Source organism: Cyanistes caeruleus, chromosome 4, assembly GCF_971803275.1.
Source record: "Cyanistes caeruleus chromosome 4, bCyaCae1.hap1.1, whole genome shotgun sequence".
NCBI lineage: Eukaryota > Metazoa > Chordata > Aves > Passeriformes > Paridae > Cyanistes > Cyanistes caeruleus.
In genome coordinates, this window is record NC_141704.1 from 53,395,578 (window position 1) to 53,414,941 (window position 19,364).

At 35.2% G+C, this 19,364-nt stretch overlaps 1 protein-coding gene across 2 annotated transcripts in view; it reads left to right on the forward strand.

The window, feature by feature from the left end:
- Positions 1–11,239, forward strand: part of GXYLT1 (glucoside xylosyltransferase 1) — a 30,230-nt gene extending 18,991 nt beyond the window's left edge. For both annotated transcript variants that reach the window (XM_086884674.1, XM_086884675.1), the window contains 4 exons: positions 503–754; positions 6,716–6,839; positions 7,152–7,324; positions 9,359–11,239. In XM_086884674.1, coding sequence (XP_086740800.1) covers positions 503–754; positions 6,716–6,839; positions 7,152–7,324; positions 9,359–9,520 — 711 coding nt within the window. In that variant the 3' untranslated portion in view covers positions 9,521–11,239. The remainder of the gene's footprint in view (positions 1–502; positions 755–6,715; positions 6,840–7,151; positions 7,325–9,358) is intronic.
- Positions 11,240–19,364: the final 8,125 nt, after the last annotated feature.

Sequence of the window (19,364 nt, forward strand, 5' to 3'; positions counted from 1 at the left end):
AGTTGGAAATTCTCCTGCATGCGTGGGTCTGAGAAGTCTTAGAGAAAAGGAAACATTCATGGGCTATTGTTGCCAGTGTTATGTGCATATGCTCAACTAAAACTGTTAAGAAAGCATACTTCAGGCTTGGTGAATTAGAGCAGTGGGAGCTGTCTCCCAAAGACAGGCTCTTAATGCTTGTTTGATTAGCTGCATGGGAGCAGGAGCAAGAGAGCAGCTCCTGTTAAAGTTACACCTGGCCTCCACCTACTCCTAAGGAGCCCTGACATAAAAAATGTAGAATGAGTGCCTTTGCATTGCTGTTCTATATAAAACTTATTTCCATCTACAAAAATTCTTTAAAATGTGAGAAAAAGAAATGATGACAAGTTTATTGACTGCAAACTGTCAGCGTAAAGTGAATTTATTGCATATGACAAAAATTTGTTAAACTTTCTTGTGTTTTATGAAGAGAAATTCAGTAAAACTTAAAATTCTGGTTTTAAATTTCTTTCCCTCGCAGTTAATCCTCAAAAATGTGGATTCCCTACTCTATGTTGATACTGACATCTTGTTTTTGAGGCCTGTTGATGATATTTGGTCTTTTCTGGGAAAGTTCAACTCCACACAAATTGCTGCAATGGCACCAGAACATGAAGAGCCTCGTATTGGGTGGTATAATCGTTTTGCTAGACATCCCTATTATGGAGTAACTGGAATTAATTCTGGAGTCATGCTAATGAATATGACACGTATCAGAAGAAAATATTTCAAGGTATGTGTGTTGCCTCAATTGCATTTTCAGGGGATTTCCATATTTTAATTCTATTTCTGTTTCATATTCATATGTATTTTTCAAAATGTTTTTTTCTGTAATTGTAATAATGCTCTCAGGGTACACTGTTTAAAATAGTATCTATTTTTAAATGTCATTCAATGTAAGCCTTGAATTTCACGTGTGCTTGATTGATTTAAGTTTTCTTAGTTCTGAGAAATCCTTTGACTTGATACAATTTGCTGGGAATTACATTTGCCAATAGATATGCCCACATTATTTCTTCACTACAGGCATCCCAGAAAAACAATTATTGTCAACTTGTAAAATGTGTGTAGGTGTATGACCAGGAGATGGTGCTAAAACATTTTATAAGTTGCTGAAAACGAAGATTTCCAAATTTTGATCTTTTACATTGTAGCCAAGTGATTATCACCCTAAGTATCTTTTTATTTGCTTTGAAGTCCTAGCTTTTGTAAACAAGTTTGTCATGGAAGTAGCTACTACTACATGCATGGAGGTGATGCACAGTGCAGTAGAAATGGTCATTGGTTCTCAGACTTGAAGTTCTTTCTTAATCTTAACTTGAAACACAAGTGCAAAAACAGTGCTATGTGATTATGCTTGGGAGACAGTGCATCTCTGCTTAAGACAAGCTTGATTAGGGAAAAATAATCATGCAGTCAAAAATTTCTGGAAGATGCATCCATAAGAAGAGCAATATGAACTTGCAGTAGACATTACTTCCCCCCCATTTCCAGTGTAATAAGCAGCTTTCATCCTAGCATTCTTGGTATATATTTTCTTGAAGGAAATTCAGAGAATTTAAGAGAAATGGAGAATGGATTATCTCAGTTGTAGTTAAAAGTAGAAAGTTATAGTAGCTGTCGTATATGGCTGCAGTTTCTCCAAGAAAACTTCTCAATCATATATATATTATTTATGTATATATATATATATAATCAGTGAAATCTTGCATTGTCTAGTTTGTTTTACTTATGATAGCATATGGAGAAATGAAAATACAGAAAAGTATAAAGGCAAAAACATGGGATTGAAAGATACATGTATCTTAAGCACTGACAGTGCATTTCTGTATAGTGATTTATTTTCAGTATGGTAAACACTAAGATAAAGTTGGTCTTTTATTTGTACTGTACCAGAATTCTGGATTGGCGTCTCAGTACAACTTAGGTTATCAATTCATTGAAAACTTTATGCATTTTTGGAAAAATAGGAGTTCAAATTTTCAGAAGCATACAGATTATGTAGGATACTAAAATTGTCACTAAAATGAACTGTAGTTTTCTAGAGGACAACATGAAGTCCTGTCTCCTTAACACTTAAAACTGGTGTTTTTAAATGTGTCTATATATACTTAAAATATAAGATTTAATTAAGTGAAATAATACATGAGTATTTTGAAATTCAAAATAAAAACACTTCACTTTCCCTTGATTCTAGAGGGCTAGAATATTTTTCCTGTGATTCTGTGAGATCTGGGCTAAGAGAGTGCTGAGCAGGGGAACCATTTAGTTTATTCTGTCTCAGTACCTAGAGCGTGGTCCCAGAAGCTTGCAGAGCATCACAGTGCCTAAAGATGCACAAGCTATATTGCAACAACTACTGTTTATGGAAACTTGCAGAGACTGATATTTTCGTCTACAGGTTCCTTGAATGTCTTTATAAAGAGACAATTGGTCAATAGGAAAAATTGCAGACATCAAAACAAAACTTGGAAAAGGATTTAGTGCAGCTGAGTCTGTACACGGATTGTATGACTTTAGCTTGTGATTGATAGCAAAGGAGCTACTATTCCCAAACCCTTGGAAAAAAGGTAGACCAAATTCAGGGGTAGGGACTGTCCAATACCCCTTGCCAGTGACACTGCAGATGCTTTTGTAACTTAAAGGTAATAGTTCCATTGTGTCCCATTAATTATTTCAGTGAAATACAGTGGAACTAGAAAATGCTTCATTATGCTGTGGGAAGGTGTGAATTTGTTTATATTCTTTCAGGAGGCTCAAGGAGTATATAAGTTCTGGGAAGTTTTGTATCTTTTTAAAGATGTCTGTAGACCTTTTTGCACAATACTGTAGTGCTAGAGCATTTATCTGAAGTGAAAGTTTTTGGATCAGGGTATTCCTCCAGTGCTATGGATTTAAAACTGTGGGTTCTTTGTCTGTTGTAGCCCAAATTACAAGCTGAGCTGCTTGAGGCCTTTAAGCATCTTTCTTCTGTTGTCACATTGATTTTTAGGAGTCAGAAAGATCCAGAGGATGGATAAATAAAATATAGAACCAGAGACTTTAGCCAATGGTTATAATGTTCATCTGGGTAGCAATAACTGTAGTTCCATGTACTGCTCCAGGATTAAGTCATATTTTATCCACTTACCTATTCGAGCCTCAATCTTCTCAGGACTGTCAGGTCAGGCCATTTCAGACAAGCATCCCAGCTGCTTGGCTGTTGGTAGTGCCTAATGGATGTCTGGTCCTATCTCATTTGTCCTGTGTGTTGTGAGTATGGCACAAATACATGCACTAAATGCACACACGTGTGTGCTTGTATACAGATACATGTGCATGCACAGAGGTGTTACTGAATGTAGTGTGGTCATTATGCTGCATAACTGCACCTGAGCCTAGAATTCATAATGAATCTTCTGATGGTTAGTGCCTACATGTTGTCTCTGCTAAGCAGCAGTTAGAAAATGGGAATGTAAAGCATTCAAGACTATTTAGGATATGGAAGAGGTAATAGTAGGTGACGTTTTTTGTGTATGTATACATATAGATGTAGATTTTTTTTTTAAACTGGGAGAGATAAATGCTACAGGTACGGTGCTTTTTAACCAAAAGACTGATGAGAAATGTGAATAGAGAGGAATGACTTCTGTCACATTTATTAAGAAGGTTAGTTGTGATACCTGAGATGCAGGCAGCCAAGGAAGGGAACAAGCTCTTAGAAAATCAAACAAGCCCAAAATAAATTAACTTCAGATAGAGTGTGTGAAGTAGAGGTTCATGGGTATGCTTTACGGAAAAAAACCCAAAGTTCACAAAGTTCATAACCTTTTTTTCCATTCATTGCTGCTTAGGACTGTAGTTATAAGAAATGTGGTGAGCCTGCACAAAACCAAATTACTTTTAAAAGGGAGGTTTCTGTCTCTTACCAGCTGCTTTTCTCTACTTTACTTATTTACTTGATTATAGCCTTTGGTGTTTGGTCCTTTCTGTGATTCAATTCAATTTGCTAACAGTAGAAAAAAGAAATCCTTGTGCTGGGTTATTGAAGTACATCAGCTTACATAAACATGCAGTAAGTGTTAGCACTACACTGTTAATGCAAGAACAGGGTAAAATCATTTAAGTAGGATAGGGCTGGCTCTCCCCTAGCATGAAGGAAATTTAAATTGGTCAGCTGTTTGTGGGACAGCTGCAGTTTCTTTAGATATTGCTGTGTGATTTGAGAATTTTTCCTCTGTTTTATATTTTCTTCCTAGAATTAAAAAAAAAAAGTAAAGGCTAAATGTGACAGTTTTTTTAAAGTCTGACTTCAGCCTTGGCCAGACAGAAGTTTTCTGGTGCAGAAATGAGGAATGACCAAGCTAAAAAGACAAAAAACCAACCCAAAATGTCAGAAAATAGTTTGATGTTCCTGCATATATTTTGTTCTTACACATTTTCTTCTGCTCAAGTCAACTAAGTTTTGAGAGTTCTTAAGAACCTGTGTCAGTTTGATGTTCTCACAGAAATGCCTACTATCATTTGGGGTTTTTTTCTCAAATCGCTAACATTCTTTGAATGTTGTGGAATACTGCAAAGAAGGCTTTTATTCTGGAAATCTAAAAATTATTGTAGCATTTGCTCTTTGCGTTTCTTACTTGAGTAACTTAGAAAAAACAGTTCTATCAGCATCCTACTTCTTGGGCTGTTTCACCTCCCTGCAAGTTAGAATAGAATATTTTAAAGAAGGAAAACAAGTATTTAAGTAGTTTCTCTTGCTCCTACACTGGTGTCATTATATATCACTGCTATTTTATTAATATATAGCTCTTTTCTATTTATGCAAAGGTTATGGAAATATTACAATTTCCAGTTCTTTAATCTGACAGCACTATTTGTCAAGTAGTATTGCTTCTAGACATGCGGCTATGTAATGCATGCTTTCACCTGCTTTGCATCTTCTTGGGATGCAAATCCTCTGGGTTTCTCTGCTATTAAAACTACAAGTGAAAAGAAAATTCTACTAAATAACGACTTTAACAATTTAAACTTTTATTTCTATGTGTTGCTCTAAAACTATATTTGTTACTGTATATTCTCATACCATGATTTGCCTGCTATGAGTGAGCTAATTTAATTCTGTTTTTAATTCTTAGCATTTTCTCTAAACTTAAAACTTAGGTCAGTATTCTGTAAATTGAAATTTCAAGTGAAGGAATAATCTTTACTGGCTGTGAGTCAGTATTATTCATTTGCTTTTTTGGATGGTTTTAGCTTAGTGTTAAAGCCTGTGTTTTACTTTGCATTGAATCTAATGATAATTCCTACTAGTGAAGAATTTTCTTATGCCTGGGCTCATTGAATACTTGCAGGCAATCATAATCATAACTTTTTTCTGAGAGAAGTGACTGTAAATATTCTTTTTGGCTTCTTGCATAATATAAGGTATAGATATTTTTTGATATTCTTGTCTGAGATCTTGTAGTATTTCTTGGTTTAGTCTTCAGTTCTGAAAGCCCTTGATATTGATTACTGAAACGATTTGAGGGAAGAGTAAGAACTGAACTGCAATTTTGTGCACTTTCTACTTTGCCAGTGTAAAGCTCAGAGAAAGAAGTCTTTGATATTGTAAATCTCAAACTGAGTATTTTGCTCCAGGTAATCTGTCTCTTAACATAATATTCCTGTATGCAAATCCCAAACTATACTGGAGTTTTAGTAAGATTTTTTTTTTTAACAACTTGCTTAAAAAGAGGCAAGGATGCAATGCTTGTACTTGTTCAGGAATTTTCTCTCTATGTGACTTATGTATGTACTGTTATTCCATCCACAATCTCAAAATTGGGAAGTGCAGGGTACAAAGTGAGCAGCCTTTTTCCTTTTCTGTTCTAGTTGACCTTAAATAAGGTGTAAAGACAAGAGATCAGCTTTAGACTATGTAACCATTTAAGATGCAGATCTGAATCCTTTTGTTAACATGGAATTCAGTGTAGGCCAATTTACTCCAAGTAGCTGCTCCTAAACCAGAACCTTAGAAGAACTCCTTTTGTTTTGAAGTGATTCTGCTAAATCGAGTGTTTGGGAATTTGCTAACTGCTGTTGTTTTGGTTCTTACTGATTTTTTGCTAGTTGTCCTGTCCTGTTGATGTGGAAATTCAAGTTCAGTGACAATAAGTTCAATTTGATGAAAATGCTTCTGAAAACCTTTGAAGGATTTTTGTATTTTTGCACACTGCTTTGTAGCCAGTATTTTTTATCTCTATGTGTTTGGAACCATTTAAGAATTAATTTTATATTGAACTGGTTTGAATTTTTGCAGTTAACATTAGAACCTCTGTATATTATAATTCTGTGATAAAGAGAGAGATTACATGAAGGGGAGATATTTAAATACTCCCCATCTGCTTGCTGCATGACTTAAATGCAATTTTAGTGTTAGATCCTACTGCTGTATAAAAAATCCCTTGCTATTCCTAGAATTCTTGGTTTAAGATGTTGGAGGGAAATTTTTCAGTGAGTTGATTGAGAAATAAATTGAGAAAAAAAGCATTTTGGAAATGTCCCTATAACTAGTTTCCTTAGATAGGCTTGGTGGTTTAAAAGAAAAAAAAAAAAAAAAGCATTTGGGATTTTTACCTTTGAAGTGCAAGCTACTGTGACTCTGTAAGGCATTTCCTTCCCTATAGATATAAATGTCCTGAATGTGTATTGTTTTGCTTTGTTTTGTTTATAGAATGATATGACGCCAGTCCGGTTACAATGGGGAGAAATTCTGATGCCACTACTGAAGAAATACAAGTTGAATATAACGTGGGGTGATCAGGATCTATTGAACATTATGTTTTTCCACAATCCAGGTAAATCCACACTGATTTTCAGTCTAACACTGTGATCTTTTCCATGGGAAAAAAATATCCAGGGAAAAAACCCAGGAAAATATTCAATTAGCAGGCTTTTGGGTGAAAGCTTTCAAGGGGCTATTCGATTCTTTAATTCTCTGAAAGTGTTTGAGAGACAATGCTGAAGCTTGCTAGAGTGTAATTAACTTTAAGATTTCAGAAGATCTGTACAGAAATTTATAAAGCTGTCCTAAATAAATAAAGAGAAGGTTGGTTTTTTGCCTGAAACAATTTTGATACTTAACCCAGAGTTCTCATTTTTCTGCACAGAAAGTCTTTATGTCTTTCCTTGCCAATGGAACTACCGGCCTGACCACTGCATCTATGGAAGCAATTGTAAGGCAGCTGAAGAAGAAGGTATATTTATTCTTCATGGAAATAGAGGTGTTTACCATGATGATAAACAACCGACTTTTAGGGCTGTCTATGAAGCAATAAAAAATGTAAGTGATTTTTGCATTGTACTTGTTATTCTTTCATGTATGTTTATCTATAGTGGTACAAATATTTTGTAGGTATGTTCATATCCATCCTCATTGCAACAAAGTAATTTTTTTTCTCTCTTAAGTAATGTCAAGTGTTTTATCACTTTTTTTTCTCCTTTATTGTTTGGATGGAGTTCCAGTATATTCCTGTTTTGATGAGCATCTTTTTAAACAGAGTATAGACTATATCTAGGTTAGGATTCTAAGACAATGCCTCTAATTCAGTGTTTATTTAAAAGGCTTTATTCTCATTTATTTAATAAATCACCTGATAAATTGTTTCCATGAGCACTTAGACATCTTAGAATATCTGAATAGGAAGAGCCAACAAGGATCATTGAAATCCAAATACCTGACCCTGCAAAGGGCCATCCCTGAGAGTCACACCATACACCTGAGAACATTATCCAAATCCTTGCACTGCGCCATCAGGCCTCGTGCTGTGACCACTTCCCTGGGGAGCCTGTTCCAGTGTCCAGCCACCCTCTGGGTGAAGAACCTTTTCCTGATATCAAACCTCCACCCTCCCTGACCCAGCTTCAGGCCATTCCCTTGGGTGCTGTCACTGGGCACCAGAGGGCAGGGATCAGTGCCCTCCTCTTCCCCTCACCAGGAAGTTGTAACTGCAATGAGGCTTCCCCACAAGGCCCTTCACCATCTTTGTAGTCCTCCTTTGGACACTATTAGCTTTATATCCTTCTTATATTGTGGTGACCAAAACTGCACAGACTACTTACCCAAGGTGGGGCCACACCAGCGCAGAGCAGAGAGGGACAATCTTTTTCTCCAGGCTGAATGAGCCATCACGAGAAGCTTCATTTTTCTGGAGATTTTAAAGTGCAGAAAAAAATCCCTTCTTCCCAAAGTTTGTTTGTATTTATTGCAACACTTTAATTCCTAATTGTATCTAGATTTGGATTGTAAAAAAATTTTTTTATATACTATGTTTTGACCTTTTCCAGAAATTCAGTGTATTAATATGTTGCTGTTCCTTTAAATACTAAGCACAGTGACTTCGTTTCATTCTGCAGATAAGTCATCTAATAAATAGTTTATCACTACATCAGTATACTCACTGAAGAGCTGTAAAACTTAGCACTGATGCACATTTTAATGTAGCAGGCTACTGTGTGTGTATAACCTACAAAAATCAAGAGTATATTTTAATGTTGCTTTATTACATGTTGTCATATAGATATAAAAATGAAGAAAAGTACTTTTGGGGGTCTGAGAATACATTGCAGGGAAAGTGATTGTATTTCCACAAAAATATTACTTCTTTGTTTCCTTTGAGTATTGTCAAAAATAGAAGAAAAAATTATTTCCCTTTATTTATGATCCTATTTTATACATGAACATGTCAGAGAAGGTATGTAAACCACTACTGATTCAATGGTAATAAGATGAACAAAATTATGTTACTTCAAAATGCTGTTTTAACTTATCATTTGTTTATAAAAAACATTGCAGTGTTGAGCTAATGATAACTTTATTTCATGCTCGTGTTATATGTGGTATGTGTTTGACCATTATTCAGTTTAATGAAACTTTACCACTTTTTATACTGCTGTTTCATTATAATTTGATAAGAATTATATTACTTAAAGGTTATATGTCATTTGAGAAAGTTACCATAAAGAAAAAAAAAAATAAAAATCCAGAAATCATTTTAGAGTTGTAGATTTTTAATTGGGTAAGGTAATTTTAAATTTCCTCCTTGTCTGTCTGTTCATTTGCTTAACATTAAAAAAAAAATAAATCTTTCTTGTTAGGTTTATTGAAAGTATGAGAGTATATTTCTGTAATTTAGAAGTGTTTTTAAATTACTGGATTCAGAAGCACTCATGAGTTCTTAAATAATGAATATATAATAATATAAATAAACCTTTAAACAGCAAATATCGTGCTGAAAATAATTTTTATAAAACTCTTATACCTCTGATTAATGACAATCTTCCATATTAACCTTAAATTTTCTTAATCTCTTTACAGTATTCCTTTGGAGATGACCTGGTTCATTCACTGCTGCAGCCCCTAGAATGGGAATTACAGAAAACCACGCATACATACTGTGGAAGAGTATACAAAGTATTCATAAAGCAGCTAACAAAAAGCATAAGAGACTTGCATGCCAGAAGATCAAAGGGAAGGTGATTTTTGACTCCTAGCTGTCACATCAAGAGACTGAATTAACATAGCTGGTCAATAGATGCAAGAATTCTATTACAGCTTGAATGGGCTCTTAATGTGCCCAGAAAAAAAGGTTTACTAGCATACATAAAAATGAAGAAAATATTCATGTAATGAAGAACAAGAACTTTTTTTTCTGCAAAGGTGACTTTTTGGTTTTCTGAAGTTTAATCAGTGCTAGTGTTTGTCTCATGTCTGATGATTTGGGTGTTACTGACTTCTATGGTCAGTACTTTTAGTCTGCATAATTCAGTTATCTAATGATAAATGAGCAAGGAAGAAATGAAGATGGCTCTCTTTGGGAGTGTACCTCATATATTGTCTAAAATTCTCTTAAACTGTGAATGTAGCAATAACTGAGTCAGCAGCACTAACCTCACTTTAAAGGTGTGAGCCTTTATGTAAACAAAGTTGTTTACAAGTGCAGAAAATACTCTCTTGTCAAAGAAGTGTGTTGTAATCATTGACAATCTGTATGTGCCTTTATATGTTCATCTCTTACATGTTGAAGTACTGTTTTGACAATCTTGTTTCGTTTATCTCAGATGTAAACTGCACACTATAAATATGACTTTCTGAGAAATTAATTACTAGTATGTGATACTAGTTTTCTCTGTTAGTAAATACAGAGGTTTTATATTAAAAATAATTTGTTTCAACAATTAGTAGAGCTATTAGCACCAAAAGGTGGAGCAGAACTGAGGGGGTTTTAAGTAAAAATCCAGTTTGAAGTTGCTTCTTACAATACTTTTCAAAAATTTCATGGTTTTGCAGCTTTATAGGGCATTTTGGAAGTAGAAAAAAAGCCCAATGGTGGAAAGCTCTTGCTGTTGTATTTCCATACCAGGAATTATTACCTGATTATTGTTGTAGAGTAGGTAGTACCTAAAAGTGAGGAGCTGTAGTAAGAGTCCTGATACTTCATCAGACTAAGTAGTAGATGGGTTTTTTAGAGAATATATCCTGTTAAAATATTTTTTTAATAAATGGCTTTAAAATAGTTTTGGGGCAGACCCTTAACTACATGAATGCATTACTGTCGATAGGTTGATAGTGATTTGCAGCAGGTAAGGATTAGGTTTCCTCCAATTATCTTAGTGAAATTAAGTAATAAAAAATTTTTTTTTTCTCCAGAGAAAACCATGAAGGGCTGAATTCTAGTGTTACAGTGAAATATTTAAACTTGCATGGTATGAAATGTATTTGCAAAGTATGTATTAACTTAGATAACCTGTCTAAGTGAGATGAAGTCTTCATAAAGTGAGCTCTTGGATTCCAGGAAAGTTCTGTGTGTTGAACATGGAGGATCCACTCACTGACTTGCACCTTCATCCCAAGCCGATTTTACAAGCTTAATTTTTGTAGCTGTTTCCTTGTCAAAGGTAGACTGGCTCTGACTTCCAGATCCATGTGAGCTGGACAAATGCTTTAGCAGTACAAAAACAAACTTCACTGTCAGCAGAGTTTGCATCCTGCTTCTAATTTCCCTGCAGGCTCAGGGTATAAATTTTTGGAGTGGAATCTGGGAAGCAGTCTGCCTGTCATGTAGGACTCTTTTCCTTGCTTTGTAACCTTTTGAAACCTGAAAATGTAGAAATCTCTGTGAAGGTGAATACTGTAACTGACTGATTTTACAATATGCAGTGCATTATTTTTTTACATAAATACTGATTTTTATATCAATTTGTCTTCATCTTTCCTTTTTACTTGTACCATGTGTTTGTATTTAAAAAAATCTTTCCACTTGTGTTTTGTGTTTGTCTTTGCAGAAATTTTCAGTTTTAAATTTTAGTATGTTGTAGGCATGTCAAGATACTCTTAAAACTTAATGGGGCATTTAAGAAAAAAATTGGGGAATGTAAACTTCAGCATCAATCTTTCCACTTAAATTTCAAATTTTGTGGGGGAGTAGAACAAAAAGAATTAAGATTGATGCTCATTGTTGGACAAAAATTCTTACTTTGTGCTTATGTCTAGAAATGTTTACATAGCATATTACAAATAGAAGACTATGGCCTTATGCCATAGGTTTTGATTATTTTTTTTTTTTTAATATAAATGAAAACTCCTCATCTCAGGTCACCTCCAGGTTGCACTCATGAACAATTTAGAAAATTTAAAAAAAGCAAATAGCTTCCATTAAGTAATTCTCCAGAGTATTTGTCTGTTTCAAATACATTTTTATTCTCTAATCCCTCTGTTTTAAATTTAGAAAAACAACCTACCTTTACAAACAAAACCCCAAATATGTCTTATAAGAGAAACATTTGGAGACACTAAAAAGACTGGGAATCCAGATAATGTGATAGGAACCAGTGATGCTCCCAAATATTTCAATACCTGATTTGTAAGGTTAGATGCTTAAAAGTGTAGACCTTACATCTAGCGTGGGAATTCTTATTGCTGTTTAGTTTTAGAAACACAGTGAGTATGAACAAATTACCTTTAGGAATCCAATTTTTAATGATTTATGTGTTATAAAATTATTATGAAGTGTAAAGTTTGATGGAAGAATGTAAACATCAGGAAATATACATTCAGATTAACTGAAGATAAATCTGTCTTCCTCACGCTTGATTAGACTCTATGTCATGATAGCATTAGTCTGTCTCTTTTAAAGGGATCACAGTCTCATGGTAAAGAGATCTGTGTAGAGATGTTATCTTATTTCTGGTTTCTTCTGCCTGGTTTATAAAGGTGTCTGTAAATGTATAGAAATATATGGAATTTCTACTCCTTAGAAGACTTAAGTTATTTTTCATTGTCTGTTTTTTAGTTCAAATGTAAAATTTTCAACTGTCAAACAGGTTTAACAATATACATTTACTGACAGTATGATTATTTTTTTTTTACTTAAGTGGAATATTCATGTATAATTAAAATGAATGTGTAGGCTTTTTGTGCAGGTTTTTTTAGTAAATTATTAATTTTGAATAGTTACTATTTTAACATTCTCTCTCATGATATCTAATGTGATTGTGATAGTTATCATGGCTTTCCTGCCCACTACACTACTTTGTGAATGGGTAGCATTTGAAACAGCTCCAGTGATTTTGTGTGTTAAAATGAGCTGTAGAGAACTGCAATATGGATTTATGACCTCCACTAGCAGAAACTGGATTCTTCTGTAGCAGAGACAGTAGAAGTAGGAAGAAATGGGACGGTACTTCTCATCATCATGGATCTTACAGAAGATCTTGTATTTGTCTTATGGGGTTGTTGCTGTCAGTCTGAGCATTTTTCTATGCACAGAAACTTAGAAGTGATTTTTCTGTTTAATTTCTAATCTCTTTTGAATATCTTCTGTTTCTTTTTTGGAAGTTCAGTTTTGTCCAGCTGCATTTTTCTAATTCCTACAGAGTTTTGCACAAATAACAGCCAAGTTATTTATTCAAGTTGTCCAAATGGACAAAGTGTGAACTCAGCAGGTAAAAGATAACTAAACATGAATGTAGGTGAGCACCCTAGGTTCCCTTAGGAAAATAAAAAATGTTGTTGGATCTTTTTAACACTACAGAGGAACATTTGACAACTTGATTTCTGTATTCGACTGCCAAATCTGAAGTAATGCAGGATAATTTCCTACAGAAATACAGGTTGCCTCACAGTTGCATTGTAGTCCTAGTAGGATATTCAAAACTATTACTCAGATTTCAAAGCAGAAGATGTTTACAGAGGTAATAGTGAATTTTCCACTTCAGGAAGTGAGGAAATCTCATTTTAAAGTAGCTCTCAAAATCTCTCTTGTAACCATTTAGTGGATCTTTATAAGAACAGCTTGTCCTGCAAAGTTGTCATGAAATTTAAGATATGTTGGTCTCCTATGTCTTTTCAAGCCTTCATGGGCCTATTAAAATTTTAAGTTTCTTGAAGGAATATTGAGTAATTGGAAATTCTTGTCTCAAAGTTCAGTTTTGTGGTTGCTTCATGCACAGCTGCAGTCAATTCTTGAGAGAGTCCTCATTTAAACTTATGAGGACTTATGTGCTTCTTCCTGTGTATTTGCTTGCAGATTTCTGCAGGGCTTCTTTATGCTCCCTTCTGCCTTTTCCCTACACTGCTTTTAAAAGATAATCACTAAGCTCTTATTTCATCTGAATGCTTATAAAAATTGCAGGAGGTATTATTACAGGTCTCCTTGCAGAAACCTGTAATTAAAGGAGAACCTGTATTCCTGCTGTGGTTGGGTTTTTATTTTTTCTTTTTCTTCAGACTGCTATTTGATGATGTTCAGGTAGGAGGAAGTTTGCAGCCATTAGTCAAGTCGTGTTCCTGGAGTGTTCATCTGTAGTTTCTTTCCTGAATATCTGTTCTCTTACAACAGATGCATGGATGTTGCCTGCCTACTTCATCCATGTGATTGAAAGTTTCTTTAATCAAATCAATGCACATCAGTTGTGTTAAATCTGGATTTTAAATACTTCTTTTATATCTGGGTGCCACCTTAGTTGTACAAACTGGAGATCCTGTGTATTTCCACTTACAGATCATAGAATCAGAGAATGGTTTGGGTTGGAATGGACCTTAAAGCTCATCTAGTTCTAACCCCTTGTTCTGGTCAGGGACACCTCCCATTTGAGTAGGTTCTTCCAAGCCCCATCCAACCTGGCCTTGAATATTTCCAGGGATGGGGCATCTACAACTGCTCTGGACAATCTGTTCCAGTGTCTCACCATCTTCACAGTGAAGAATTTATTCCCTGATACTTAACCTAAACCTTCCCTCTTCCAGTTTAAAGCCATTCCCTCATCCTGTCACTAACGCCTTTGTAAAACGTCCCTCTCCAAGCTCTCTTGTAGGCCCCCTTCAGGTACTGGAAGGCTGCTCTAAGGTGTCCATCTTTTATTTAATTTCCTTGTTTTAGTTGCTAGCTAATCCATAGGAATAGAATAGAGAGATAAAAGGGAATGCATAATTTTTCACAACAGGAACTAGATAACTACAGATTTCTGAGATACAGTTAACAATTTTGAAAAGTTCTCTATCCTTGAATCTAATTTTCGATTTGGTGGATGTAAGGGTTAGTGTCCTTCGTTCATCAAATTATTTGACTTTTCCCTGTGTCAGCCCCTTATGTGGAGGGATGGGCAGTAATTCTTAGAAGACTAATTCCTTGTTTACTGTGAATTTCAAGGAAAAGAACTGTAATTTGTCACTCTAGATCCTTACTATCACCCTGTCTAAACTCTGAAACTAGGAATAACTGCCCCCTTGCTGCTGTATTGCTGTACTGGTTTTACTTGTTTCTTAATGGTCATGCTAAAAGGAGAGGAGAAATGCAGTTATTTGCATCTCCTTGTTAGCTTCTGGCCTGCTGTCTTTGAATTCCACATGACCCTTAAAAACCAACAAGTAAATCCAGTTTCAGAGTCTGGGTCAAAGCCAGAGGTCAACACGTTAACACCCTCATTTAAGAACAATTAAATTAGACATCAGGATAGTTTCTTTGTGCTGTTTTACCAAAACAGGTCTGCAAAAGCTTGCAGGATTTCTCAAGTCTAATACAGTTTGTTACTGTTTTAAGAGTGCCAGGCTTATAAAATACAGGCATGTTATATTCCAAAAGTCTGTTAGAAGCCTTTAAGCATATATTCTAACTGAATAGTCTGTAAGTGTTATGACTACTGTTCAAGGTATCTGTTGGTCTAATCTTCTCACTCAAAATCCCCTTCCCTCTTTTCCACATATAATTTATTGATTTTTTTTTGTCTCCTTAGAGCAAAGCAAAAATTTGGGAATTTGCTTTAAGAAATGTTCACTTGAAAACAAACAGAGTTTTTCAAGGGGATAAAAGAGCTAGTTAGTTTGCTAGGGATTGTTTCTGCACTTCAGACCTCTCTAAGGCCATGGAGTGCAAACTTAGGACTTGCCTGTGGCTTTCTCACTGCTTGGAGAAGTGCTGCTAGATTGTGCTGTCTTTAATTTTCTCATTACTACCATTGAACACTGATAGCCAAAAATGCTTTTTGTGCCTTCATTAGTGGCCTTCCTATTTTATGCAGCTTGTATTAAATGATTAAACTGAGATGAGAAATTTATTAGCATTTTCTAGTACCTTCATATTCTTTTCCTCCTGTTCTTCCGTTGGGTCATTTAATATCATGCCCTCATTTTCAGAATTATAATCTGGGTACAACAGGTCCATTTTTCCTTCTTTGTCTTACCTAAGTTAATGTTCTGCCAGTCATTTCTGTACACATTTTACTAGAATAATCCACATTAAATCAGTAATATTTCTAAGAATAGCTGAATCATAAGTGGATGGAAAAGTTATCCTAAAATGCAAATCTTTGTGGTTGAATTACTGAGTATTTAAGGCATATTTGTTTTTGGTTTCCAAGAAAATTAAAGCAATATAATCAGTTTTAACTAATGATTTAAGACTAGGAAATCAAATTTAATTAAAGTTGATGCTTTAGCCTTGTAATGCTGACTTACTGTGTCTTACTGAGTAGCTGGTGTCCAGAAAACTCTGCTTGCCTATTGGATTTCATGAAACTTCTGTCAAGTATTCAATGCACTTCTGACTAGTCACTGGTATTGCTATATTTTTAATTTTAAAATATTTTTCCTGTTTTACTTTATTCTTTTGTTTTACATTTTTATGTCATGGATAGTATTATTCAAGGTGAATTTGGATTGCAGATCTAAGCCCAAGAAATAAAAAAAACCCCAATTTTGCTACCCAAAGTGTGTTATATATGTTTGTCTTTTGATTTGTTGTTATTCACCAGTCATTCACCAGTCACTTGTGGGTAAAATTGATGTATTGGGGATTTACTGCCTCTCATCCTTTCTGCTTCTTGTTCCTGGTTGTCTCCTTTCTTCACTGCCCCTCTAGTCTACTTGCTGCCTGCCTTCTCCAGGGCTTGGTGTCACTCTACCTTTCTGATCTTCCTGGATCTCACTGGTAGCTGTATGTCTTTTGCCACCAGGTCTGTGCTTTCAGATCTGTTTGCTGTAACAGGGTAAGTGTATTCTGGTTGAATTCTAGTGTAATTCTAGTCGAAGCCAGAAGGGTTCCCTGGAGCAGGCATGCTGCTTTCTCCACGGCACTACAGCATGAGCACCACATCTGGCATCTAAGCGTGTTCTTGACCCAGTGCAGTTCATAAGCAGTGCTGTGTGTTTCTTGATTGTAACTTGGAGAATAAATTTTGTTTCAGCTTTGTATAGACTATTACAAAATTTTAATCATCTTTATTTTTCTGCAGAGATAAAGGCTTTTTACCAGAGGCATGCTTTCAGGAAGAAAGCTCCGCTGTTCTGAAGCCATTACAGTTGAAAGGTGGTCTGAGCCATTCTGCTTGCCTGAGGCAGGCTCAGCAGGGCTTCTGAAAACAGCATGAGCACCCGCCTGCCAGGGCACCTGGTGTCAGAGAAGGGCTTGGTCCCTGCCCTGTTCCTGTAGGTGCTGGATAACCTCTAAGGAAGAAACAATCTTCAAACAACTTCTCTTTCTGTGAAGGTACAAGGAGAGAAGATTGATTTATGACTTCAAAGGGCCCAAACAAAGTTTTAGAGGGATTGCTGAATGCAACAGAGTGCACAGTATTTAATTTTTTTTTTCTGGCTGAAAAATTAACAGCTGCAAATAGGCCATTGAAACACACAGGATTTTGAGAAGTACCTTCTTTACTGGTCCATAAAAACAATTAATAAACTGAGCAAAAATTAGTGATGGTAGGATACTGCTTAAAAACTAGATCAATATCTTATTTTTGCAGTAATCCTATTTTGCCTATTTTGGTTATTCTTTGCTCAGAAGGATAGGGTGTAATTAATGAAAATTGATTTAACTTGAAGAATAAAGCATTAACAGTTTGCTGTTGTAAGAAAAATGAGGCAGCTAGCAAATTTGCTGTATTTTTTATATGTTAGACTACAAGCAGTCTCTAAATTAATTAGAAGTCAGTTTCTTAGTGTACATTTGTCAAATAATACATTGGGAATTTTTATAGATTTGTACCAAATAAACTTAAGTGTTTTTATAAATTTTAGAGTCCAAGTTACCTTTTTGCAACCTTTTTGTGAAATACATGTATTTTGAGACCACCATATGACCTATGTCATAACTTTATAACTGTTAGATGTGAAAGTGCTTGTTCTCCACATAGAATAGTATCGTGTCTCTGAAAAAGTGTCATTTTTAAGGAGTGTGTTATATGGTGCCTTGTGCATACCGGTACTCTTCATTTTCATCTTAATTATGACTCTGAGGATGCAAGTTTTTTTTCTGTGTCAGTAAAGCAAGTGTCCATTACCCTTAACAGCACTAGAAAATGAAGAGTTTTGTCCTGATGCCCACTGGCACCTTGGCAGGCATAGAGGAGACAAACTGAACTGAGTTTCTGAAACAGAACCATTTAGCAGTACTGTGCCTGACTGAAATCATTGGCTCACTGCTTCAGAATACTTCATAAGCACAAAGGAAATACAGTAATACACAGTCTTTAACAAGAAGGATAAATACAGACCTTCTGACCTCTTCAAAAATCCTCCCCTAATTAGTTTTACTCCTGAAAGTAGACATTTCAGAAGCTCCTTGAAGTCCATTAAGGATTTTGCTATTGATTTAATAGGAAAGTGCTCAGATAACCCAGCAATGGATGGCAGCATAAAGCACTGATAAATCAATTAATAAAGTTTGGCCTTGCGGGGGGAGTATGTTAGTTCATCTAGTCTCATCAGTCATATATCACAAGCCATCAAATTCCTCTCTGTTACAGCTGTAATGAACCCAGAAATTTAGCTGACCAGAGCATAACTTGTGTCCAGCTAGCTTACACCTTTCAGAGAAATGTCCAGTCCTGGTCTGAGTGCCTGAAGAAAGAAAATGCTTCCCTTTGCCTGTTTGTTGCAATGGTTCATTGCTCTCACAGTGATGAGTGTGTGCCTCATGTCTCATTTGAATTTTTTCTGGTATTAGGATTCTGCCATAGATTCTTTTAATGCTTCTCCCCACTGGGGTAAAGAGGTCCTTAATATCCTGCAGTTTCTCCTTGTGGTGATGCTTAAATATAGCAATCAAATCACTTCTCAGTTTCATTTTGGATAAGTCAAACAAATTGAGTTCATGAACTTTTACTCAAACACATCTCTTAGGTTTTTTGGCTCTTTTTAATACCTTCATCAGTTTTCCAGAGGCCTCTGTAATATATGGGCACAGCATAAAATATAGTGTACATGATTTCAGTATACTATACAGTATAGTTAAGGATTTTGTAATTTTAATACATAGGTAAAATTTTCCTAGTAATTTCTAAATTTGTACACTGAGTGCTTATATTAGCATACTTTCTATTCCTGGGCTTAGATCTTCATTCCTTGCTGTGGGGACATTTGTCTTTGTTAGGGTGAGCTCAGCCTAATGCTGTTTCATCACAGTAATGCAGATTCAGCTGTGGAATTGCTGCTGTTCTCACTCTTTATCATCTTACCAGGTATTGTCATCTGCAAACTTCACCAGCCGTGATTTTATATTTACTTCCAAATTACCAGTGAAAGCTTTTAATAATGTTGTCCTTCCTAACATCACTGGAAACAGCTCTTTGATAAGGATTTTCTATCAAAAATTATTTGTTGGGAGTGCCCAGTTAATCTTGCAGGTTTTTTGTGTTTCTGTTTTTTTTCTGTATAGCATAATTTCAGCTTCATGGAATAAAAACATATATTCAGGAATAAGTCTGATATTGTTTGACAAGCTTTACTTTCTTGGAAAACACATTGATTATTTTTGATTGTAGTATTTTGTTTTAATTTCTTTACAGATAATATTGTTTCAACTTCTGTAATATTTTTTTTGTGT